Source organism: Copadichromis virginalis, linkage group LG1 (assembly GCF_057382275.1).
Source record: "Copadichromis virginalis isolate Kocher_CV1m ecotype Utaka linkage group LG1, C_Virginalis_male_GT1.1, whole genome shotgun sequence".
Taxonomy (NCBI): Eukaryota; Metazoa; Chordata; class Actinopteri; order Cichliformes; family Cichlidae; genus Copadichromis; species Copadichromis virginalis.
In genome coordinates, this window is record NC_140618.1 from 8,480,342 (window position 1) to 8,507,893 (window position 27,552).

At 38.2% G+C, this 27,552-nt stretch overlaps 1 protein-coding gene across 2 annotated transcripts; it reads left to right on the forward strand.

The window, feature by feature from the left end:
• LOC146718283 (enhancer of mRNA-decapping protein 3-like) lies at positions 1-27,367 on the forward strand. 2 transcript variants are annotated; one of them, XM_085444123.1, is made up of 8 exons: positions 1-84; positions 781-960; positions 2,001-2,185; positions 12,140-12,189; positions 12,328-12,490; positions 21,662-21,815; positions 24,291-24,508; positions 25,546-27,367. In XM_085444123.1, the coding sequence occupies exons 2-8, from the start codon at positions 797-799 to the stop codon at positions 25,878-25,880; spliced, it is 1,269 nt and encodes a 422-aa protein (XP_085300249.1). In that variant the 5' UTR covers positions 1-84; positions 781-796; the 3' UTR covers positions 25,881-27,367. The 2 variants fall into 2 exon arrangements, with proteins under 2 accessions (XP_085300249.1, XP_085300331.1); XM_085444205.1 differs by having other exon boundaries at positions 9-84; positions 12,140-12,490.
• Positions 27,368-27,552: the final 185 nt, after the last annotated feature.

Here is a 27,552-nt window from a genome sequence, read left to right on the forward strand (position 1 = left end):
TCCCGGAACACAGCGCTCACAAAAAAAAAAACAACAGCCTGGGCTCTGTCTTGCTTTGACATTTCACCACAGCTTTTCGCTAAGGTAAATCTACCCACTGTAGATTCAGTAGATTTAGGCTCTTAGCTCAAGGGCGACAGAAACCAAATTCAAAATTGCTGCAATCTGCTTTTATTAAAACAAAGAAAGAAAAAAGAGGGGACAGAAGACAAGCTAATGTTAGCTACCGAGCTAGCTATCATAGCTTCCTTGGTATACGGCGAAATGTTGAGATTTGCGTAATTTTGTTTAAATATTGTCCTCACAAGAATGTCAGCAACAGCTTTGGTCATTTTTAAATAAATAACTAAGTATTACAACATGACAAATGAAGGCTTTCCTGCTAAAACGGTAGGTTGCTAATATTTACACCTACTTGTGAAACGTCTGATTTGTAATACGCCCACCACAACCACACAGGTGCTGGTTAGTTAAGCTAATTAAAATCTAGTTTTATCTTGTGATTTTTAGCTTCCACGGCCGCTTTTACTAACGCAAAGTTTATACTCAGCGTTCAGGACTCTTAGTGTAAAGTCTTTTTCTTATAAGGTCTCTGGTCAAAAAAACAAGTTGTACGCCAGATGGCTAATTGCTGGTCACGCCTACAATGGCCCAAGTTAGCCAAGTTTTAATAAATTAGTCTGCAAACCGTATGTACTCGTTACACTGAATTAGCCTGTTAAACATTTATCTAACACTTATCTCACTAAAGCCCTTTTTCCGTTGTTGTTTTTAAAACAGGATCATTGTAAAGAGAATGGCCACAGACTGGGTGGGTAGTGTTGTGTCCATAGACTGTGGAGCAACGTTGGGAGTTTATCAGGGTGAGGTTTCATCTGTTGATCGAGTCAGCCAAACAATCTCCCTGAAACATCCTTATCACAATGGAGTCAAGTGTCCTGTTCCTGAGGTCACATTCAGGTAATGCATAGAATACACCAGGGAGCTCAGAACTTTGACCAGGTTTTGTAATTCTCCTTGGTGTGTGTGTGTGTGTGTGTGTGTGTGTGTGTGTGTGTGTGTTTTTAAAGACCCTTCAGCTTCCCCTTTAGTGCATGAGTACAACTTTGAAAAAAGTGTGTGTTTGTATAAAATCCTCAGTGCGTGCTACTGACATGTCACATTTTTATTTTGCTGAAATAAAAAGCATCTGGAAATTAATACAAAACTAAACAAGTGTACTACCTTGCTTAATAATTCAACAGATCCCCATGTTATGTTGAACTTTGATCATGTTTTAGCAATTAAAAGTAAAGAATGATTATTGAACTCTTTGCAGTGAACTGAAGTTTGAGTTGACTGAAAATTTTTCAAATTCAAGGAATCCATGCTCACCACAGAAAACATCAGCACAAGCTACTGCTTGCCAGTAAACCCAGAGGTGAAGGCCTGTTTTGACTTCTGGTTAGACGAATCAGAAATGCGTTCTTTTTTTCCACCGTAACAGTGGACATAAATTGTTTGACAGCATCAGTTTCAACAAGCAGTATTGTGATAATGAGTTTTATAGTGGCTTCTAAAGTCAAAAAGATGTAATAATAGGCCCAGTATGAGAGAAAATCAAGTCTTTGTTTATCCAAATGTCATGACGTCAATAATGGTATATACTTATTTTTTTCCATAACTGTACCAGTATTACTTAGTTTTTATTAAGTTTGGCATCACCATGTATTCATTGAAAATTTTAAACATAGTCATCCCAAACTCCATATTTTTCTATGAATGACAAACGAATTGACTGTAAGTGCTTGTTGAATGAATAGCTTTAAAATTAGGCAAAATATATTAATTTAAAATTTTAGAACCAGTCAAGAACTCCGTTAATATCACTTTTTCTGGTTTTGGATTGAAAATTATTTCCCAGCAATGTAACGAATGGATATTTCATTATTAACGTAGTACCATTTGGATTCCAAGTAATGTTAGTTTTGTTTTTGTTTTTGTTTTTTTGTCCCTTTTAGTGCTATGGATATCAAGGACTTGAAGTTTCTGGATATCCAGAACAAAGTCAACAAGACCAGCGCTGGGAAAGACACTGCAACAGAACCCAGCTACATATCAACAGGACGCCATGGCCAGACTAACAAAACAAATCACTCTCTTGCAATAAGCAACAGCTCTGGTTTGAGCAGCAACCCCCGTAAAGGTAGGTCATGACCTGAAAGAATTGACATTTCATCATCTAGCTGTTTATTTAATCGGTAGTTAATATAGGAATAAAGCACTTTAACACTAAAGGTCAGTACCTTATAGTCACTTGTGTAATTCACCTCTGTTCATGTTAACAAAAATAAGCTAGTGTTTTGTTTTGTTTTTCCTTCCATACCCTTCTTGGGTAAGACTCAAGCAGGTGCACACAAACTTAGACTTTGGCAAAAATGCAGCACTTTAATAATTTGTTCTATGTTCTACTTATCTAATTATATTCCTATTATTTGATGCAAAGTCTAATGTTTGGAAAGTAATAACAAAATTCAAATGTATGGTGAAAATTACTAAATTCATTTTTTTCATTTTTAAGTATTGTTTTTTTTGGACTTGTAGGGAAGAAAAAAATCTGTTTTGTACCAATGAAAAGGCCAAATTTATGTTTTTAAACATGTCAGAAACCTTTTTGCTATGACATGAGACAAATGCTGTACTTGTAAGCATCCGTTCATATAACATCTTGACCACTGATATGACAGATAACCGAGTGACCTTTAGACTCAACAAAGGATGTGCTAATCAAACTACAGCAACTGAACACAGCTTGGAAAGCATGTGGTTAGGCATTATCATACGAGAATGGTGGCATATTATTTTACAGTTGTTCCAGAACAATGAGACAGTTTGACATCTTTATAAAATGGGGAAATCCCTGTGTTTTTAAGACTTCAGCTTATTGCTTACTGTGAAGCTTTGTTTCCTAGTTGTCAAATCACAGAGGGCTATTGTTGCAGAGTGCAGCAATAATGTTGAGAGTGATGAAATACGTAACAGGAATTTACCACAGCAATGGCCATAGAGTTCTCTTCTGTTAAGTAGAAAATGAAATTGATATTGTTCACTGACAATATAGGATTGGGCAATATGTGAAATTGTTGACAATCAGCAATTTCACATATTTCCCAATCACACTTTTAATTGCCTGAAAGTTGCCTCACTGAAGATGGGCAAAAGTGCAGTGTCACTCAACATCAGAGTTTGTGTTTGTACAATCGAAATGTTCTTCACCAAATAACAAAAAGGAAGTGCAAATCATTTTTGGTTACATAAAATCTAAACTATAAAATGATTAATAGCCTGATACAATGGCTTTTAGTTTTTAAATTCTTACTGTTTTTAACTTGTATTGTGTTTTTACTTGTACTGCTATTTATCTCTTTTATTTATTCATCTTTTTAGTTTCAAAAAATCAATTTTTGAAACTAAAAAGTATTCCAGTATCAATTTGTCTTTGATACTGGAAGGGAGCTCAAAGATTTTGGTTATCACGACTAGTTTTGTATGCCACCCTGACCTAACACTAGTTTGATATACACACTTTGCTTTCACCAAACAATCAATCACAGATTTCCAGTGATTTGGAAATGTTTATCTGATAGAAACAAGAAACTAGCATAAAATTGCTGGATGTAATGTAAAGCTGGGCATACACTGTGCGATTTTTTTTTTTTTTTTTTAAATTTGTATTTTTTTATTTATTTATCTATTTTTGCGCACATTTTAAGACGATTTTTCACTCGTGCGACCCTTTTGGGGATCGGCCCGATTTTCGCCTTAGCATACAAGAGATAACAAGAAGCAATTAGCACCTCACAGCCAGCTCCCAGTCAGCAATCGTGTGGTCACAAGAAAATCAAACCTGTTTGAAATCCTGGTCGCCCCTCGGATCGGGCCATATAGTGTGAGAACATATATCGTGAGCTACGAACTTCTAACCCCTGCAATTCAGTCGTACAGTTTGAGTAGGAGCTCAAACGCGACTGAAAAAAAATCACCCAGTGTATGATCAGCTCAATGTAAAGGAGGACGCGTCAGTATTTTGAACTGAGTAATATAAGGATAAGTGGAAGTGAATGTCAGCATGGTGATTAGCACTGTTGAAGGTCCTGAGTTCAATTCCACCATCAGGCTGGGGTCTTTCTGTGTGGAATTTGCATGTTCTCCCGGTGTTTGCGTAGGTTCTCTCTGGATACTCCAGCTTCCTCCCACAGTCCAAAGACATGCAGTTGGTGGGGATAGGTTAATTGGATACTCTAAAATTGCAAATAGATGTGAATGTGAGTGCGAATGGTTGTCTGTGTCTATATGTTAGTTCTGCGACAGACTGGTGACCTCTCACCCTAAGACAGCTGGGATCGCGACCCTGTAAAAGGATAAGTGGAAGTGAATGGATGATAATTGAATTTTTTTAAAAAGCATACAGCTATTATGAGATGCAATTGCAAGGTGCCTTGACTGATTTGAAAAAAGACTTGAAATTAGTTGGTTTGTTTGAAGTAGTGCAGCGTTACACCACTCCCAGCCAAACTGTCACGCTTGGAATGCACACTCTATACACATCAAAGACAATCTCCTGGATTTCACATTGTCAAAATGGTGATGCGTGAACTTGAGCTTTGTTTCGGGTAAGCTCGAGAGTTGGACAGGTAGGGAGTGACTGTTGTGCTGATATATCTCGATATTTTTTAGCTGGATGGCGATATAAGATATATATCTCGATATTTTTTTAAAACCATAAAGTAAGAACAAAAAGAGAGTTCTTAGTCAAAGCTGTGTCCCAGATGTCACACAGGCACTTTTATTAACATACAGCACAGATGTACATGAAAAAAACTACTCAAAAATAAATTATGAGCACTTATTAAATAATAATGCTCCATAAATAAAAGAAAACTGTTGTTTTTGTCCATAACAAAAAGCTCACAATTGTGCAGTCAAAATGTAAACTAACAGACGCTGAGCATAATAACAAAGATTTCACAGCTGCTCTGTTCCCAACTTCTACTGCGTGACCGACAGCCTGGAGTTTGAAATTCGCTTCAGGTGCCATTTATGGTCCTTATACACACACAATGCGTTGAACCACAGTGCGTCTCAATCCGCGAGGCTCCTCGGTAGCCGTAATGCTCCGACAATCCATCAAGCGGTGCTGCTCCGTAGCTTACCAAAGTTGTACTAAAACATTTTTTGACAGATTGCTGAGCGCTGTGTTCCAAATAAAATCGGTTCGCGGTCATCAAGCACAACCAGAATTCATACATAAGGCGCGCTGTCAACTTTTGAGAAAATGAAAGGATTTTAGGCTGTGCAGCCCCTGTGGGCTGCATGGCGTTAGCGTGGTTAGCTCGTTAGCACGTTGACGCCGTCCAGCCCCACGCACGGAGCGATGCGCAGTAACTCGTTAACGGAGATTTGCCGTGTTCATCTTGTCGCTGCCTGCAGGTGAAGCTATGGGGGAGGAGGGGGAGTTGTGTTCAGTGAAGGCGAGGCGGAGTAACGTTGCGTAGAGACAAAAGTGGACGAAAGAGAGGCAAACTTGTGGCTCCACAACTATAATTATAACGTATATATCGATATAAAGGATATTGTCACATCTTATATCTCGTATAAAAATATATCGATATTTTTAAAAAACTCGTTATATCGCCCAGCCCTATGCTGTGGGTTGATATGTGCCCTTAGACTGCATGCAAAAGATTAACATAACCACTGTGATATTACTCACCCATCCACTTAATTTAATGGCTATTCTTGATATTTTTTGTTTTTGAGCAAGAAGGAACCATATTAGTTTCCAGCTAACACTGGCAAGCCCTATCAACTCTACAGGTGCAATATACAGATGCTGATACCTGCTTATTAGTCTTAAGTAACAAACTAATAAAATACTATCATTTCAGTCACCATAACTAAAGCAACATCTTACAAGTCCCTATACCTCACGGCATCCATTAAAACAGAATTTGTTAAATTTAACAGTTAGAAGTTAAAAGGAAGTTAGCTTTGCTAGTTTCTACCTAAACATGATATAACATGTTCTGACTGAAAGATTGCTGAAAAAATTAAAATGTGCAGCTCTGCTATCACTTCCAACATAAACGAAGACAGAAAACTAAACAGCAGTTACCTTTTGTATGGTGACTGAAGTTGGACCAGCTGGTATATAATGATGTGCTACGTGATCGCTAGCGACACAGCTATGTAAGCATAACATAAACAGTGAAGCTGGAGGATGAACGCTAACTTTTTTCCACTCGATAAAAGTTAACATGAGGGTTCCCGATATTACGTATCGGTCTGATACTGACCTAAATTAATGGATCGGATATCGGAGAGAAATAAAAAAATGTAATCCGATCCATTAAATATCAAAAAAGCACCTCACAAAACTTGAGACATGGCGTAACTTGCTCATAACCGTAGCACGTCGGAGCAGTATGCATCAGGTGATAGAGCGGCTGTGGCGTGCAAGCCCTGTCAGTGGTCTGGTTGAGTATTTGTAGCCTCGCTACCAAACCGGCATTTCATCTCCGAGAAAGTTATCCCAGAGAGAAGTAAAGCAAGTGTGTAAGTTCATCTCTGAATGTTAGTAAAGCATCCCTGCGTTTACCTTAACAACCGATATATGGAGCGACTGCCTCTTCTCTCACCCTCCCTCTCCTGCTGCTACTTCAATATGAAACTGATCAATAATCAGCTGATCAGCTTTTCTGTCGCGAGTCCGTCTCTCTTGTTTATCGCCCACTTTGCGCCAGAAAGAGGAAACCAGCGGCTGAACAACAGCAGCACGTTTAAGCTTGATAATCTGTTGTTAGAATTTATTTAATATTACTTTCTACACCAGGATCTTTTTCTACTTAGCTGACAGGTGGTAACTGTGCAGGGGCGGATCTAGCAAAGTTTAGCCAGGGGGGCGATAGGGCATTAACAGAAAAAGGGGGCACAAAGACATACTTTTCTTTCTTATTCTCATTTAAAATGTCTAGCTTTTAATAAATAATTATCTGAATTTTACACCCAAAGTTTTAATCTGATGTAAAATGTCGATTAAGCATCACGAGCATGAGGTGGTTGCTTAAAATACCAGAATAGGGAGGATGGAGTGGGTTTAAGTTTGTTAGATTGATCAGTATTGCTGAACTATGAAATATTTTGGGTGCAGTGTATGTTTTGCATACAGGTATAACAGAATAGCTTTAGTGTTTGTTTGTTTTTTTGTTGTTGTTTTTTAAACTTGAGTATGAACTTATACAAAATGCAGCAAGATATTAAAAAAACAGTTTTATTGATTAAAAAACACACTATATCGGATTCATATCGGTATCAGCCAATATCCAAATTTAAGATATCGTTATCGGACATAAAAAAAGTCGTATCGTGCCATCTCTAGTTTGACTTATCTGACTGTTTTGTTTCGCTTAATGCGCCTTATAATCCAGTGCGCCCTATGGTCCGAAAAATACGGTAAGTGACGCTCCAATGAGATCCCCACTATCAGAATAGTGAATGCACTAGCCTTGTCCTTGACAGGATTAAATAAGGTTTTATTATGATTTCAGGCTACCAAGGGCATCTCTTGTCAAAAGAAGCTGGTGATAAAGTAGACTAACCCTAGTAGACTAACCCTATTAAAGATGGATTCTACCATCTTTATGTTGCATATTGTTAAATTGTTTGTTTATCTTGCACAGTAGATTTTGCTATAGAGGAATATACAGGTATCTCATTTGGTATGATGGTCAGTTTGTGATCAATGCATCTCTTTCGCAGATGTTATTTTCAGAACTAACTGATTAATTTGTTGCTGTTATTGTAACTTTAATGATAAAGTTCTGTTTTGTATTTTAGAGGTTTTTTTTTTTTTTGTTTGTTTTTTGTTTTTAAACTCATATCGACATTTTAAATATAAAACCAAGATCTTGGGGTATTATTATTGTCAGTCGTAACCTTTTTTTACATGCAAACTCTGATGCATGTTGACACTGAAGCACATATTTAGATTTTCCTGTCCCAAGTTGTGCACATTGCTGTAAAAATCAGAATGTGTTACTCAACCTTCCTGATTAGATAAAAGTTAAAACAGTATTTCCTCTAGTCAGCAGCAAATAAGGAGGAAATCTGCTTGGACAGCTCTGTGGCCTCTGCTGGAGTCATTTAAAGTCTGTTCAGTTTTACACTCAGGATCACCAAACAATGGAAGAGTCAGGGGTCAAAAAAAATTGCCAGTGTTCTCCAGTGTGATTAAACACTACGTCCTGAACATCGAAATAGAAACGTGAACAATAGAAAACTGGTCTTTTCCATGTTTCATTAAATGAATAAGTCATAGATTCAAGTCATAAGTCATAAATTGCTAATCCATTGTCAGTTCCTGTGTGCGTGTTGCTGCCTTCTCTTCAGAAACCTGAGCCTGGGACCAAACAGTGCCTCGCTAAAACTCCCCACTATGATTCCCATAGCGTGCTAAACACTTGTACCAAAGTTCCTCTTTACAATACGTGTGTGACTAAAATCAATAAACATTACCCCTCCCTCTTGGTGTCTGCTCCTAAAGAGAAGGTTATGCAAAGCCAGGCTTTTGTGCTTAGTGCCCTGCTCTCTCTCTCACTCTTTCTCCCCCCCCAATCTCATTTCCCTGACTTGCTTCTGGCCAGCACAGGAAACCGACACCCCCTCCCCGACAGGAAGCCATGTTGTCCCAGTGTGCTTGGAAAGCCAAAGCGATATCAATTGTGGAAGCAATGTTTACCTTTGAGTTTTTATTTTAATCTCTTGCTTTCAGGCTGGAGGCCAGGGAGCTAATGCCCAAATTGCACAGGGCCAACGTGCTGAGTGGCTTGGGCTGGGCTGGTCCTTTCACACGCAATGCCATGCTCCCAAAAAGCCCCCAGTCACAAAGACGGGAAGGCAGGGTGGGCTGTTGCACACATAAGATCACAGATTCTAGGAATTTTTTTTTATTTTTAATATCTGTTAATGATCTCTCTTGGAGAGCACAAAGGGAATATAGAGGAGGATACATAGGGGTATAGAAGAACAGTTGATTTCATTAACCCCAAACAGATCTCATTCAACTTGTCTTTTGGAGGAGCTGCTTATATGGAGTGAAATCATAGTTAAAAAATAAATAATAAATAAATAAATCCAAAAGCCAAATACGAAATGTTTTTACTGCCTCTTTGCTGCCCACTGTGTGAGACTCAAATGCCTACGTGCTCCTTAATGCATATTAAAATCTGCAACCATTTATTTTTAGTTGCAAATCTAATCAAACACTTGTACTGCCCTGCGTACCACCATTGTTGCCTTCCTATTGTGTTTTCCATGCCATCACGAACATCCTTGTTCTTTAAGTAACCTCACACACTTCCTTTAATCGGAAAATGCTGCCGTTATAATAGACTTCGAGAGTCTATTTTAAGTATGTAAGTAGGTCATTTTATTTGACTTTGCCTTTTGATTATCAGTGTGCATGTGCTTCACCACAATCATCAGCAGCTCTTCCATTTTTGATTGATTTTGATTTTGCTCCTCACCAACAAGTTTTCATGGCACTTCTAAGCTTTGCATTTTCAAATGTATTTACTGGTGTCTGTTTAATGTGGTTGTTTTGTTTTTTATTTTTTTTATTTATTTATTTTAGTCACATTTACGTCGTAGGGATTGTTTGGGGTTTTTTTTGTTTGTTTTTCTTCTAATCACTGATGATAACTGATGAAACCAGATATTGAGTAGTGCAAGGACCAATTTAATGAAAACCACAAAGATCTCTAAAAATAATAAAATGTATTGTTTTATGAAACGCTTTCACAGTTTGAACACTGTGTTCTTACCTAAACTCACATTTCAGTTAAGAACATTCCAGGCCTCTGTAGTTGTATCTGTTGTGGGAAGTTTGTCTAAACTCAAATCAGTAAGGTTCACTGTCTGTCTACTTGTTATTCATTAGCCTGTTTAACTTGGAGCTTTGCCAAGTTCATTCAGATTTTTGATTCATAGCATGACAAAACACTTCCTTGTAAATAATGACATTGTTGGCTTGCTCTAATAAGACGCTAGCTTTTATTTATATATATATATATATATGAGTTTCTGTAAAAAAAAAAAAAAAAAAATTGTGATGTAAAAAGTAATTGCATGTTTGGGCACCAATTCACTGCTGAATAGAGTTACAGCGGTGTCAAATTAGTTTTGCTGGCAAATTTGTGTCAAGCAAAGTGTACGATGACAATATGCTTTCCAGCATATAGCGTGAGAGAAGCCAGAGTACCTTAGCTGTCACACTGACAGTAGCGTGTGAGTGTGTCTCCTTGTTAGCGTGAGAGAGCTCTAGATAGTTGGGGTTGAAGGCCAGGTTTTTCCAGTTTGCTTTTTTTTTTTTTTTTTTTTTTTTTTCCCCCTTGGTTCATTTTGTTTTGTTTTGTTTTCTTTTTTTTTTTCTTTTTTGGTGCTTACATGTACATAAACTTTATCAAGCACCGCTCATTCAGCCATTGGACCTTTTAAGTGTTAGCAGTGTTTTGTTCTCATTGAGCTATCGTAACTATCCGTGAGACGATAAGAGTCTGCAGTAACAGCTATCCAAGATAAAAGGGCTGCAACCTCCCAGTCCGAATTTGAAACTGCTGAGTGCAGGAACTTGTGTATGGATTACACGGTTTATAACACAATGGCTTTCAATATAGTATGACAGCTCCTAGCTTCATTTAGAGATGATTAGGATATAAGTGGGGTCTGACAGATTAAATATATATATTTAAAATAATCTGTATTTCAAGGAAAAAAAGGCGTGTGCCAGTTTAGAGCAGAGCCTTTGGCTCCCCGCTCCGAACCTGCAGCTGATGGGGTTTAATCCTGGGGATTCAGACGGGAAGTTCTATATGATTAATTTGTTCTTTAGATTCTAAATGACACCATAGTAGAGATTAATTACACTATAATTCCCAGATTTTTATTGTAATATTTTGTTCAATTTGAGGTACACTAGGTGTTTTTTTTTTTTTTTTTTTTTAAATAAATTAAGAATACTTTTAAATCTATTTTTATGCATATATCTATTTGGGGTTTTTTTGGTGGGGGGGGGGGGGGGGTTTCAACAAAGCTAAGAAATGGTGACCAACTTTTTTTTTTCTTCTTTTTTTTTTTTTTTTTTTTTTAATAAAAAACCAAAACAAAACACATTGCTGTGTCATTTTGTGTGTGTAAAAGACTGGCATCATTTGACACATGCTCAGGCTTAGCTTACAAAAATGAACCTAAATGAACACACTCCTTTTGTCAGCTTGTCTTGAAAATTCACAACTGGATCTAACATGTGACACATGCCAGGACCACATTACTGCCAAATATAGTAGAGACGGTCAACATTTTCATTTCAGTTCAGTTTTTTATTGTTACCAGTTGAAAACATAAGTAATCTCAGAGCACTTTGCAAGTGCCCCAGGTTCACATCAATGTGAACCCCTGCTCTACTCCAACTAAAAGTCTAGAATAAGTTTTCTTTTTACAAACTCGGTAACAGACTGTATTATATTTTTTGGCTCTTTACAATAAGACAGAACGTAAGCAGTCGGCACACTTTGCTTTGTATCATCTGATCCTCCTGTTTTCGCCTTAACCATTATTCAGCTATGAACAGAGTAATGAGGGCGTGTGGCTGTAGTGGAATATTACTATGCCAGCAGGCCTAGCATCAGCAAACTATGAACATCTTAATGGCTAGTATATAAATGTATGGAAAAAGACAAGCATTGCTACTTTATTTAATTTATTTAAATGTAGTGGCGTAACTCTATTGTTTTTCCTCCTTGAGTAAGAGTAAAGGATCTGCTCAAAATGCTAACATGATATACTATTAACTTCATACAGACCACCTCTGATGATTGAGTGTAATCTTTCTTTTTTTCAAATGTTTGCATGCTTGGGTATTTAAATCCATAACAAGTTTTGAATCGTTTGCAATGGCACATATACTCTTTTCCTCAGGGATCATGAGGTCCCATTTGTGCACCTACCCCTGATAATGTTCTGATTAAATCTTTGCCAGCATTGTCCAACACCAAATCCTGTTTTATGTGAGCAATCCTCAGTTTGTGTTTTCCATTGTCTCCAGGTTCATCAAACAGCAGAGGGACGACACAGTCCACACCCAGGAGAAGCAATGTGAGGAATGGAGGGGCTGGAGGGCAGAGATCAAAGAATGATGAATGCTTTGGTGATGGGACTGATGAGAATCTGGACACTGACTTTGATTTTGAGGGAAACCTGGCTCTGTTCGACAAGGCTGCTGTTTTTTCCCAGATTGATGGGGCCAGTAGCAACAGCAACAAGTTACAACATCACAATACACAGGCTGAGCAGAAGACCCAGTCCTATCGCCATGATGAGAATATTCTGGAGGTGAAACCGGTCACATACAGACAGATAACTGTGCCCCAGCATGGGGGCAAGGAATACTGTACGGGTAAGAAGAAGATGCACACACAAATTTTTTGTGGCAAGGACACATTTGTGTATGACCATTTGTGGTCCAGTGTTTCAAAATATTTAACTTCATTTTAATTAAAAGTAGACAAAGTTGCAGAGAAGCCAAAGCTGCAAGTGGAGCCAACGGTGAGTCAGTTGTACTCTGCCCTGCAAGACATCATAGTTCAGATCATTTGGCCAGACCCTTCAGGACATTCAAACAGTAGTCAAACTCTGAGTGATCCATGCTAGACTACGCTGTGAATATTTAAAAAAGAAAAAAACAAAAAAGATCCTTTCTTTACACAATTATGTAACTGTGGACTACACCTGAAAACTGTAGAAATCTGTTTCTTTTTAGCTGGATACCCAGCTATAATAACTAGCAATATTCCACGCAAAATTCAGGTCACTTTTAAAGAGTTGTGATTTTGTTCTCTAATTGGTCATAAAAGGACTTTGAGGTAACATCTGAAAAATATCAGCTTCACTCGGATGTCATGTTGAATGAGTAACAGGCAAATTTTATTGTTTTATTGTTTATTTTATCTCTTTCTGTGATCACACCTCACAGAAATAAATAGTGGATAAGAATGAAGTATGTAAATGCAAGGCCTTTTCTGACTGGTTTTCTATATTTGATAAAAGAACAAAATTAATCTTGCTACCACACAGTTTGACTCACCTTCATTAATACTTTGTGCATCGTGGGAAGTATTCTTATTTAAGTTTATGTAAGATGGTGAACATTAAATATACAGGACATTTTTAAGTGTGTCTTTAGTTTCGTTTGTTTTGGACAGAGTAGTTTTTTCTCCCACTGTTTCAACCTTGGCTAGGTGTACACTCTGGTTATATAATAGCACTGTTTTGACAAGCACAGTTGGCGAAAGGGTTATGGCTTTTGTCAAATGGTGACATAGTCTCTATTACAATTGATATTAAATGAGCTTTTAATAGTGTCTCTTTTATTCAACACAGATACAGGCCATTTCCCCCTTTTTTTTTTTTTTTTTTTTTTTTAAAAACTGTTTGCCATTTGATGCAACTTCTGCAACCTCTTGTGGCATAAGCCTATAGAAATGATGGCCCTCTCCTTTCTCAAACTGGCTCAATCTAGGAATATTATGTAATTGGTTAACACAGACACAAGATAGGTAATGGCTAACAGGCCCTGAAGTCAAAGATGTGATTGTTGTCAGGTGAGCAGTAATGGCTGTAGCACAAAGAGTGGCCTGTTTTTAAACTTTACTGATGTGGTCTGATACGGAATTAACTGTAGAATAAATTAGTCCTGCCACAGGCAGACCCTAAAATGAGGTGCTTTTTTTAAAACATTTTTCTTGGTCAAAGTATGCTTCTTAGTTGTCTCTGTGGTCAAATGTAATTTGCATATTTTGCTGACCGTTGGATAATGTCAGGTGTTGAACCCTGCATTGTCACATAATGTTGACACCAAATGATTCAAATTTAAATTGTTTCCTCAGGATGCATGGTTCTATGTAAATTTCTGAAGATGAGCAAGACTAGATATTAGTACAAGGGTGACGGGTGTGTGTGACATTGGTGTTTTTATCCCAGATCGACAGTTTTATGTGGTGACTCAGGAGAGCTCAGTATAAGCAGCTGCCAACCATTCTGCAGATAGCTTCCAAGCAGAGCCTCCTTTCTTACCGTGCAGACAGATTTGCTTCCCAGGGCTGTCATCATAATCCCCGTCCTCTGCACACTGTAATTAGTATGCCGCCGTACAGCCTTACATAAACAGCACCTCTGAAGCAGGAAAAAACCGCAGTGCTCTTGACCTGGAAACTTTGCCAGTAAACAGATAAAACCACAGTGCAAGAACACAGAAAGTAAAACAAAGTGCCCAGCTGTTGGTTAGGTTGACATAACAAGCAGACATGGGGATTTAAGATTCTGTTTCTATAAGTCATTGTTGTGAAGGTTGCAGCCTCTGTAGTTGTGCTGTTCTCTTCCCTACTGTAGTGAAACTTCAGGTCAGGCAAGCCAAATTAGAAAACATTTTGCAATGATTTAAATATGAGCTTCTTTTACTTTAACTATTCGTGCTGCATCACTTTGTTGGCATAGATGGAAGCATATTTTGAATCGTTACAACCCATTTTTAACAACTCTGACCTGGTTGTTTAGAGCAATGTATAGCATGAGCTTGAGCTCATAGGAGTTACTTGCACATATATTAACCTTGTTATTATGTGCACTAATAGTGCCTAGAAAAGGTAAAAACAATAAGGAAGACTGAGACTCAAAAACCTCTGTGGCGCTCCAATATTAAGCTGTTTGAACCACTAAATTACTAAAAGGTAATATTTCAAATTTTAATGTTAGTTTTATTTTCTTCTTGCTACCTCTGCAACTCTTAAAGTGGAACAGAAGTGAATGAAATGGGCTGCTTTCCCTCCCTACCCCAGTGCAAGCCTTAGTCACACATGGCTCGTATCCAACCAGCGCGTATTGCTTTCAGTCTTGCCAGTTTCCTTGTCACGCTTGAAGGATAACTTCCAGCTCAGTTTATTTTAGCGCTGCTGTATACTCACAGCTACCCAGTTTAGCTAGTCTGTTTTTAATACTGCACTGAGAGTGTGTGTGAATTGTATGCATATGTGAAAGCGAGAGAAAGGTGGGGCGTTTTGGTTGCAGAAACTTAAGCAGCAGAGTTACGAAGCGCACCTGATGGGTTGGTTTAAAAGCAATTAGTGCATACTAATGCAACACCCACTTCCTCTGAGCTTGGCACTTAAGGCAGCGCTTGCATGACAAGAACCAGTTGACTTTCCTGTGCTTATCGCTCACAGGAGGATTGGCATGCTCTAGATTTTTGTTGCCCACTGAAACATATTAGCAGTCTTTGTGTGGTATCAATAAAGAATAGTGGGAGGGGAACAGGGCCGACCTAAAGATAAGCAAGAATTTCGGTCAGGCACGGCATGAGACTCTGTGTTTATATGCAATTATCTTGTGTATGAGGGTGTGTGTGTGTGTGTGTGTGTGTGTGGAATGTGTGTGTCATTGAGTGTTGCATGTCTGGGTGCAAAGTCGTGGGTGTATATGAGTGTGATGTGGGGTCTGTGTTTGTGTGTGTGTGTGCACGTGCTTGCATCTCTTTGTGTCAGTGTAAGTTCTGTGCACACCAGTGAGGCCACCAACTTCTCAGCTGCCAGGCTGGAGATGTGTAAGAGGCCATTAAGGACTTAACTGCCTCCCAGTAGCTTTATTTATCAAAGGGACCCTGAGCCGCACAGTTCCCCCAGCTTGACTCTTATTACCCTTATAATGTGCCACAGGCAATGGATAGCTAGGGATTAGCACACCCTCTATGAAGCTTTCCACACAATTTAGTTTGTACAGTGATTTTTAAAAAAAGAAAAACAAACTGCAGATATACATTACAGTAATTCAAGGAAATACACAAGAACAATTGTGTTTGGTTACATAGTATGAAGGATGCAATTTAAAAAAAACAAAGGAATTTAAGAATTTTTCTTGAAATAGGACTTCTTATGAAAAGTTGACTTGTGAACCAAAAGCTACTTTTGTAGTAATTAATTAAATGTGTATTAAGAGTTTGTAACAATGATTTACTTTTTTCTTAACGGTGCTCTTAAAATGATTGTTTTTGGCTCCTATAGTTAGCTAATTAAAAACAGAATTTTTTAAGAAGTCCAAAGTAAGAGTCATTAGGTTAGACAGAACAGTCCAGTAGCTGAAGCCTCCAAAACGATTTGGAGAGTGCTTCACACAGTTCTTAAAGGTTCCTGAAGTCAAAAGGTGGCAAATCTTACCTAAAAGTGTATAGTGCATGCATAATGTTTTTGGGTTAAATACTTTGTCTGATGGTTCATCTGGTCATGGGTAACGGTGTGTTTTTAAGAAGATGAATGGACTCACTTTTTGGCCCAATCACCACCATCATCCATCTTACTTTAGCCCTCCCCAGTTTCTCACCACAAGATGTTGGGATACAGGTGCAGGTGTTCATATTTGTGTGATGTTTGCCCCCCTTTTTTGTCACGCGAACCCGCTGCATGTTTTGACTGAGAAGCAGCCAGTGTGGGGGGTCCAGTGCAGTGCAGTCCTGTCCCGCAGCTAAGAGCTGGGAATTGGTCAGAAACCATGTGATGGTGCGTGTGAGTTCAGGGCCTGTGGGGAATAGGCGTTATCACTCTGACTGCCTCATGTTTGCCATCTTTTCTAAAGGCTGCCAATCTTTCCTTTGTTTGCTCAGACAGCAGTGACAAACAAGAAGGGAAATGGAGAATCTTGTGATGGGAGCAAGATCAGGTCAGATAGAGGAAGAACAACTTTTCCCCAATAGTTTACTCACAGTTAGCTGCAGCCCTAGCCCTAATCCAGTATGTTATTGATTATTCAACCGATTAATCAAGCAATTAGGTAAGACATTCTTTTGTCTTTATGTATTTATTTATTTTATTTAGAAAGAGGGGCAATACATATTAATGAACAGTTTAACAAATGTAAATATGCCAGATTATAGCCTTGGGCTAATTTCCATCTCCAGACCCTCTGGCAGGTTGGTGTTAAACACAAGCTAGTAAAAACATAGAGATACTATTTACAGATCATGTGACAAGGACAAAAAACTGTGATCACTTTATACTAGAACAAACAATGACAAGAAGAGTCATTAGTCTCTTATTAATTAAGAGTCTTACTAATGAGCAATAATAAATATTAAAAACAAAAAACACAGGACTTTCAAAATAAAAGTCTCATTAATTTCTATTTTAAAAATTCATGTTTTAATAGTTTAACTGCATAGATTTCTCAAAAATGCATGGCATATTAAAATGAAATCCAAAAATAAAAAAAATCTCACGTAAAGTAATGTCAGTTAAAAGCATGTATGTCTTTCTTGTGCTGCCCTGCAAGAAAGCTTCCTTGTGTATATTTTTAAATGTATAATACAGTTTTATTTATATATTATTTTTAAAATTGACTAAATCTGAAAAATGATTTTACCTAAACCTTCAAAATAAACATGTTTTACTATACCCCATGCTCGCCTTTAGACTCACCTCTCCTTGTTGCAGGTATCACAACGATAGAACGTGGGATGGCTATCATCAGCCTTCAGCAATCTGCCTATTTTAAACATGGTGTCAGACGAAGTTCATAACAGTTCATTGTCATATTTTAACGTCTGCAGCTTTTGCTGTGTAAAGCAAACGACCGTGGACAGAAGCAGCTACAAGTTCACTTTTGATCATGTCAGAGCTTGTTAAGCACGTCATTTGATGAACCACACTTTTTCCTAGTAAAATTTTTATTGGTGATTACAGTAACAAGTGGAAACAAAACATGCTAGAAAAATGATTTGTTTCCACTAGAGATGGCACGATACCACTTTTTTTTATGTCCGATACGATATCATAAATTTGAATATCTGCCGATACTGACTCTGATGAATCCGATATAGTGTATTTTTTTAAATCAATAAAACATTTTTTTTTAATATCTTGCTGCATTTTGTATAAGTTCATACTCAAGTTTAAAAAAACAAAAAAAAACCAACAAAAAAACACTAAAGCTATTCTGTTATACCTTCATGCAAAAAATACACTGCACCCAAAATATTTCATAGTTCAGCAATACTGATCAATCTAATAAATCCTCCATCCTCCCTATTCTGGTATTTTAAAGAGTACTTAGTAGAACTATTAAGCTCCATATATCGGTTGTTAAGCTTAACGTGGGAATGCTTTACTAACATTCAGAGATGAACTTACACACTTGCTTGCTTTACTTCTCTCTGGGATAACTTTGAAATGAAATGAAATGCCGGTTTTGTAGCAAGGCTCCAAATGCTTTACCAGACCGCAGAGAAGTCTCACACGCCACAGCCGCTCTATCACATGACGCATACTGCTCCGACGTGCTTCGTTTATGAGCGGAGTTATGCCATGTTGCAAGTTTTGTGAGGTGCTTTTTTGATATTTAATGGATCGGATTACATTTTTTTTATTTCTCTCAGATATCCGATCCAGTAATTTAGGTCAGTATCGGACCGATACGTAATATCAGATCGGTCCATCCCTAGTTTCCACCTAAGTTCCCCCAATGCTCTTCTCTGTGTCTGTGTGTGTGGACTGACTCCACATTAAACTATGGCAGCATCATCTTCACTGCTGCTGTTGTGCTATCAGTCTTTTTGTTTAGAAGCTGAGGGCTGCATGAGCTTCATATTGCCGCACTTTTTATTCGCACACATGCTCCCAGATACGTTTCTATTGCAGGTTTATTTGTTGTCGCAAATGTTCATGAAATGCTTGAGTTTGCATGATGTCAAGCAAAAATTATTATTACTGTTATTTAGGGCTGTGCGATATGACCAAAAGCTCATATCCCCGATATAAGACATGTATCGTCCCGATAACGATATAAATCACAAAAATGTAACATTTTCTGTAAATTCTGTGAATCTCGGGCAGCTCGACTTGCGTGACGTGTTTCCAGCTGGGCGTCGTGTACCTGGAGTCGAGTGTTTTAATGATATACGAAATTATACATTTTTAGACATAAGTTGTAACGGCCGCCGTTTTCTTTGTGAGTATTTATTACACAGGGTGCTGCGGGGAAAAGCCTGTTCTAACGTTTGAGTCGAAGGCTTATTTTTTAGCACCTGGCGGCTCTTTTTGGCTTCTCATCCGTAAATACTCTGCATACTCTTTCACGTGATTCAGTTTATTTTGAAAAGGCTCAACAGGATCTTGAGCTTTATTGTGAAAGGTTTATGTGGAAAATAAACAAGCGGACACGCGATGGTTTTACCGTCGTTGTTGCTAAGGACAACGCATAACAACAGGCGCTTGTCCGTCCATAGTGTGGTTATATTAAATATAAGAGAAAGAGAGAACTTTAAGAAATGAATATAGCCACTACAGTGACCATCAAAACGATGAAAAAATATTGCCGTAAACAGTTTATTTTGCGACACCACGAAACAAACGATAGCGTAAAATGAAACGATAGATTTCTTTATATCGTCATCAGATATATATCGTTATATCAAACAGCCCTACTGTTATTTATTTTTTTCTTCTTTTTTTTTTTGCGATCCAGTTATTTGAATTACTTTCTGATTCAATGCAACCCGACTACTGTCCGCCGGAAAACCTGGGAATGTGTTTATCTGTAGACTAGGGTTGCCAACCGTCCCTTAAAATACGGAATCGTCCCGTATTTAGAAACAAAAGTACACGTCCCGTATTGAGCTAATAAGGGACGCACTTTGTCCCGTAATCCAGTGAGAATCAAAAGTAGTCTATAACTTTTAATGGAATTAACGCTTTGTTTGAAAACATAATTCCCAGCCCCTCTCCTGCTTTGTGACCAATGAGCTGACAGCACACTTATGACAATTCGAGTATGACAATTCAGATTACCGCTCATCTCATTGGTCGAGGAAAGGTCGCTTACGGAGAAAATACCGGAAGACAACAGATGACCACAACAAGAAGCATGGCCAACAGGGGAACAAACGCCGACACTGCGGTGCAAGTCTCGGACGACAGTACACCTAAAGCTGGGCAGACACTGTGCGATTTTTTTTCAGTCACGTTATTCAGCTCCTGCTCAAACTGCACGATTGACTCGCAGGGGTTAGAAGTTGGTAGGTCACGATGCAGGTCTCACACTATACCGCCCGATGCTCTGATGCGACCTGAGTGCTCACACTGTGCCTCCATAACATGAAGGTTATAACAGAAAATCTGTCGCGCTCTCTCTCTCTCCGTCTTACACTCACACAGACACACACACCACCATCAACTTTGCTAAATTGCTAATGAAAAACACTCATCAGGCAGCTGTGATTGAGCAGCAGAGTAAATCCAACTATTTTCACGGTTGTTGTGGTCGTGATAATTTTGTGATGCCACATCGAAAAGGCTCGGATGAGCTTTCCAAAGTTCTACAAGTTGTGCCTCCATCGCTTGTGTCCAGATCACACGCTGCACAGCCGTGCTGCTCCGTCTTTTACACCAACGTTTACGTGTTTGCGCGCGAGCAGTGTGAGCGGCTGTGGTGACACCCTCACAAGCGATTGATGATCGGGAGTTGGTCGTGAGGTGTTAATCACTTCTCGTTACCCCACGTATACTACACGACGCACGATGAAGGCCAAAATTGGTCCGATCACTCAAAAATCGGCTCAAAATGGGCCTAAAACCGCACAGTGTAAGCCCAGCATTAGAGCAGCAATGTTTGTTCCCCTCAGAGAAAGGGAAGAATGGGAAAAGGAAAACACCTGGCTGGAAAAAGTTAATATGGGCATGTGCAGTGAATATCAGCGCTATGTGGCCAGAAGTGTGATAATATAATTTATTTTGTGTAATAAACGACTGCAAGGATAGATGATTACAACAAATAGATGACTAATACATAAAAGTAATACATAGATGAATAATGATGATGAGTTAAGATGCGTAATCATGGGAACAAGCGGGTTTACAAACAGGAGCAGCTGATTAGCATTAGAAAAGCTGAAATAATATTTCAACTGAAGCCAATTGTACTAAATGCACTAAATGTGCACTGTTACAAGAATATTTTTCTTTCTATTGTTTTCTATTATTTTAAGTTAAGCAGGACAGAGTTCTTTTAAAGAAAGATTTACTTATATTCTCAAAAGTTAAGCATGACAGGCTTCTGTTTAAGAAGGAGACCTGTTTTATGTGTTAATGTTGTCATTTTGAGCTAAAAATAAATGGCTAAATGATCATTTGTTTCACATGTGTTCATATCACAAAGAATACACATCTACTTAAATCAAATTAAAGTCAAATGGTTAAAAAAATAATTTCACACACAAAAAAAGAGCTAGAAAATTCACCACACTGGGAAGGGTGAAGACAACTGGGTCGCCCGGCCCTGGCCACGAGGTGTCCCTTATTTATTTTTCAGGGAGTTGGCAACCCTACTGTAGACTAATATGTCCTTATCACCAAAGTCCTATTATTAGATTTGACTTTGCTTCTACTTTTGTTTCTAAAGCCATTTTGATGGAGATTAATGGCTAAATGGCTTCAGTTTTATTAAATGTTTTGCTTCTAGAATGTAACTAAAACTGGTGCTGAAATGAAAACACATTAACACAGTCTCTATCTCACATGTTTTCTTTTTGCAGACACAGGTCTGGTGGTTCCCACCGTGCCCTATGAGCTTCATAAACAACTCCTAGCAGCTGCAGAGCGCTGGGGTCTTTCTCTTGAGCGCAGGCTAGAAGCAGTCGGTGTTTGTTCCAGTCAGATGGCTCTCACATTGTTAGGTGGACCGAACAGGTAAGGAGTACCAGTCCTAGCTTCAGTAGCACCTTAGACTTCCCAGTCTCATGGCTAGCTACTGTTAGTGGTTTGTATTATAAGAAAAAGAATGTACAACAGTGTGTTAAACATCCTTGTCTGAAAAACAAGGCTTATTGTTTTAGGAAGACACTACATTCTACATTAAGATTAAATAACATCCTAAAAGACCAAAGCAAACCCTGTTCGGTATTATTTACATGTACTTTTAAGCAGAGGTGGGACCAAGTCATTGTTTTGCAAGTCTCAAGTCTTTATCCTCAAGTCTCAAGTCAAGTCTCAAGTAATGTCAGGCAAGTCAGAGTCGAGTCTCAAGTCACTGGTGTAAAAGTCCGAGTCAAGTCACAAGTCTGAAACTTTGAATTTCAAGTCCTTTCGAGTCTTTAAAAAAAAAAAAAAAACAACGAAAAAATAATGTTGCAGTTATATGCTAAATGTAAATATTAGACCATGTAATTTTTAAATCTGTGTTTTTCTCAACACATGACAAAATAGTGAACTTAGAAAATATACACAAATTGTGAAATTGCACCTCTATAAAATGCAGCTCAATTAAACCTAGCTCCAAGAATAATTTTCACCGACAGTTCTGAGATAAGCTGCATGTTATTCTTGGATGCGGTTGTAGGACCAGCTTTAAAATCGCATGACAAAAATATCATACACATTAAAAAAAACTGTATCACCAACGTAGCCTGGACAACATTTGCTAGTTAGATGAAGTCAGCTATCTCATTGTAGCATATTTATATGCATATTTATAATCATACGGTTCTTGGAGTGAGTGCATACACTCATGAAGTTTAGTAACTTCAGGTCACTGCAACAAGCCCAGGTACAGTTTACCGACGGATGGGTACAGGACCTTGAAATGCACCGTGTAGAACGAAAGACCATCGTACGTATCATAAGTTTACCAGTCTCACAAATCGTCATCATAAATACACATTCCTTAACCGTTTATTAATAGGACCTTTGAGCTCAACGGTAATTAATTAGTAGTGGAAATAATTTCTGGTACCCATCACAGAAATGTAGCAGTGACAACAATATTGTATGCTGTAATCGTACTGGGCAATTAGTGATACAAAAAACCTGTTTTATCCTGTGAATAAAAGTATATGTTTTTGTCAATGTACCATAATAACAGAAGCGAAACGCAATATTGTGTCAGGACAATTCACTATTTATGCACAATAAATAAAGGAGCATAGCGCGACAATTTCTGTTCAGCGCCAGACTTGCTTGTAACCTATATCACCAATTATGTTATGAAAATGACGTATTAACTACTAAAAAACACTGACCTTCGTGTAAATGCTTGGAGCAGACTAACCTGTGAGCTGGAGTGTTCTGGGATGTTATATTTGATCTTTGAATGGCTGCAATCCAGGCCATCCGTCGCGTCTTTGTTACTTCGGAAACATGGCTCGAACAATTTCTCTTCAACGACGTAATCCGATAACAACCGATCTCTTTACCCGTCGGCTTCCCGTGGCTGTCATGCGACCGGCTATTGCAGTTAATAATACAACAGCTTCTTGACATTTTTGTGTTTCTTTTTATCGCTGTGTGACTGATTTTAATTGAAAGCCTGCGTGCGCTAGTACCGCTTGCCACGAGTTCCCAGAATCCTTTGCGGTTCTACCCGTGAATGACGTCACATTTTCAATCTCTATATAATATGCATGTTAAATTTTATATTTGGGGTAAAATATCAAGTCTTTTCAAGTAAACCGGTTCAAGTCCAATTCAAGTCCCAGGTCATTGGTGTAAAAGTCCAAGTCAAGTCACAAGTCTTAGAACATTTTTTCAAGTCAAGTCTAAAGTCATAAAATTAATGACTCGAGTCTGACTCGAGTCCAAGTCATGTGACTCGAGTCCACACCTCTGCTTTTAAGTGTGGCAGAGGCTTATTTAACATCAAAGAAACACAACACAGTAGCTCATAACAAAACTGGTTTATTGCCTCAGTCCTTTCATCTACTTTGCACTGCAATACTTGCATGAGTCAGATTTAAATTGGAAGTACAGTGCACTCAGATCAGGTTTAATTTTGTGTTGTAGTGCAAAATCACAACTATTTCAGTGAGAACCAGCAGGCACTCAATTCTTCTGTTCAGTTTAATATTAAACCTTGTAAATATAGAAGACTTTATTTAAGATTTATCAAGGTTGGGATATTTTAAAAATGTAATTATAAATAAAATACTTAGTATAGCTCACATGCTTTAGTCAAGTACCATTGTCATAATTCCCATAATCAAAATTAACAAACCTTTGGTGGGGTTCAGTTTTTCTTTTCTACAGAAATTTAATGAGTGTTTGACTTCCCACAAAATCCTTGAGATGGGGTTTAGACTTGCATTGCCAGTTTGATCGCAAAGTAATTCATGGGCTTGTCATTGCCTGTGATTTTTATGGAGAAATCTTTCTTTTTTCAAATATTCATAGGCTCACACCAAAAAATGTCCACCAGAGACCCACCGTAGTCCTTCTGTGTGGTCCCCATGTTCAGGGAGCCCAAGGCATCAGCTGTGGTAGGCACTTAGCCAACCATGAAGTGGAGGTGATCTTGTTCCTGCCTAATTTTGTCAAGATGCAAGAGTCGGTCACCAGTGAGGTCAACCTCTTCAGCAAGACAAGCGGAAAGCAGGTCTCCAGCGTCAAAGGTAAAACTCCACCAGTATTAGTATTAAAGTATTTTGTATTCACACTGTAGCCTACACAGGTCTCAACAATGTTGCTAGAAAAGTGGGGCACTGTGTGTTAACCTTGCCCAGTTGTAACTGACTATCATAGGCAAATGTTGCCCTCTAGTGGAGGTGCACCATTTAAGACACTCCTGACTCTTGTGCTTGGAGCTCATACTGATATCTTGGACGGAAACTTATAAATCAAAACACTGGTTTTATCTCTGCAAAGTTTTAGTTAGTCTAAATTAATACAAGATAATCCACTCTTGGTTTATAATTATTTACTGTTATTTTGATAAGTGTTATCTTGAAGACAGCTGGAAGTCTTGCAGGGAGGGAGGGAGAGACTTTTTATCCCCACCCCCCTTTTTTGTGTGTGTGTTTTGTCTTTTTGTTTTTTCTTCCACACACATAAAGCATAAACACATTTCCTTAACAGTTGTTATGTATAGGTTATTTATGAGTCCTTACTAAGATAATGTGACACTGCAGTTTAAAAATATTCTTGTTTTGTTGTCATAACAAATCGTGGATTACTCATTTATGCTCTGCCCAACTCTGCTCGGATCAGCTGGTTGTTGTGTTTATAGCAATCCAAACATGTTGCCAACAGGCAAGCTGCAGAATGTCCTCTGGTGGATGAACTATTTGACTCATAATGTGGTAAAAGGGTGTGTCTCCTGTCTCTTAACTTTTTACATTTTCTTTTATCGGGTGTTTATAAGTACCAACATAATACATCAATGAATACTTAATATATAGGTTGAGCTCTGTAGTATACCCCTCTGGATTAAAAGCTAAATGGTGAGATGCACCAACATCTTTTTGAAAGGGGTGATAATTTCACTCCTTGCTACAGGAATTGAAAGTGCCACATGTGTTGGCACTTTCAATTCCTGTAGTGTCTCAATGTACTGTTTGTAATGGGATCACATGCACTAATATTTTTTTTTTCTGTGTTATGATTTTGCAATACAACTAAAAAACATTCTCCCTCTTTGGCTGTGTCCCAGACTTGCCCATGAGCCCAGTCGATCTCGTCATCAACTGCTTGGACTGCCATGAGAATCCACTGCTGAAAGAGCAGTCCTGGTACCAATCTGTTGCTGACTGGGCCAACAAGAACCGTGCTCCAGTCCTAAGTATTGATCCCCCAGTCAGTGAGCAGCCTCAGAGTGTGGACGCAAAGTGGACCCTCTCTTTAGGACTTCCACTGCCTTTAGCAGACAAAGACAGCAGAGTCTACCTCTGTGATATTGGCCTCCCTAAGATGGTTTACCAAGAAGTTGGAATCAACTACCACTCACCTTTTGGATGCAAATTCGTCATCCCTCTGCACTCAGTATAACAGAGTCTATACTTATTGGTGCTTGGAGTGAATGGGTCATTTGAGTGTGCAGACAAGCAACAACATGCCCCAAGCAAAACTGTGTTGCAATGTGTATGACACTTATTGATACTTTTGGAAGCATCATTGGAAAGAATAAACTGTGTGTTACGCTGTGTGTGACACCTTGTTTTGGAAGGGGAGAGGTTTCCTGTTCTTTGTGCGTTCTGATAAGGGCTCTGTGGTGATGTGAATATGTTTACAAAATGCTGACCACTGTGAGTATCTTTGACCTCTGACCTTGTGACCAGTCAAAGTAGCAAATACACAGTTCCTATTTCCTTCTTTAAATTACATGTGGAGTCAGATCATGACTCCCGGACCTGGAGTGGCGCTCAACCTAAAGCTGACTGCCAGTCAAAACTGCCATTCATCTTCCACAGTTTAGGTCTGTGCCCATTGTATTTCCATATGTTGTATTGTTTTTTGTTTTTTTACTGAAAAGGGTGCTCTTTGTCATATAAATTGTGTAGCATGTTCGATTGAAAATGTGATATTATACAGAATCTATATTTTTATTTTTATTTTTTTTGAACACATCTCAGGAATAACTTCTTAAAAAGGTGGAAAAACAGAAGTTTATATTTTCGTTGATATTGTGGTAGCACTCTTTCTACACTAGTTGGTGTCTTTAGTTCATAGTAGTTTTCTACCACTTTGATTTTCCAAGTATTACTGCTATTTATTGTGGCGTTGTTGTTGTTGTTATTACTATTTGCATAACTTTTTCCTTTTTGGCACTTGCAGTTAAATTACCTCTCTAACTGACTTGCTCTTGGTCATCATGAAAAATTTCTGTTAAAGCTAACATTTCAGCAAAATATTAACTGTACCTGAACAAAAAAGTCTGTATTTTATTTTCAAAACTGAAGCTGTGCACTTTTGAAATGGAGCAATAACAGTTTTTCAAAAGCTCATAAGACTGGTTTTATGAACGTTTTTTTGCATCAAACAAATATAGTTGAAATGTAAGGGTATAAATATGAAGGCTTTGCAGTTTTACACTTTATGTACTCAGTTAACTTGTTACATTTGTAAATAACTGTTCCTTGTTTTTTGTACTTCATCTTCGGTGTCCATACACATTTCTTTTTGTGCATTTGCTGATTTGTCATGTTTTGTTAGAACATGGCAATAGGTATTTTGCCAAAAACAATAAGAAGGAATCAGGGAATTTGTTTAGAGTGAGTGAATTGCAGAAAAATAAATATTCACAATATCAAAGTGACCACTCAGGATTACAAAGGTCACAGTGACTACAGCCTCTTGTGTATTCTCACCGTTCATTGTTTTCATTGTAGCGGAGACTAAAATGTGATCATGACTCATCAGTTCACGTTTTAAAATATGCCTTGGATTTTTGATTGTGGAGAAGTCTCATTTTGAGGTTCATTGGTGTAAAAGGGGGGAAAAGGAGAAGATTTGCAAAATAAAAATGTTGAATTCAATGCCTTTCTGCCTTTTAATTCTTACTACAAAACCCAGTGATGTTTGAACAAATGACTCTTTATTGTAGGACATTTTCTTTCGTAAATTATGCTTGTTGGACCACCAGCAAAGCATGGAAAGGTATGTTTTAAAATTCTAAACTGCGAACTCAAACTATCACCACCAGGGGGCAGCATTATTTGTT

Coding starts and splice junctions, on each gene's coding strand:
- LOC146718283 (XM_085444205.1), top strand. CDS start 797: ATGGCCACAGACTGGGTGGGTAGTGTTGTGTCCATAGACTGTGGAGCA. Junction 2,186..12,139: donor GAGCAGCAACCCCCGTAAAG/GTAGGTCATGAC, acceptor CATTGTCTCCAG/GTTCATCAAACAGCAGAGGG. Junction 24,509..25,545: donor GCAGGTCTCCAGCGTCAAAG/GTAAAACTCCAC, acceptor GCTGTGTCCCAG/ACTTGCCCATGAGCCCAGTC.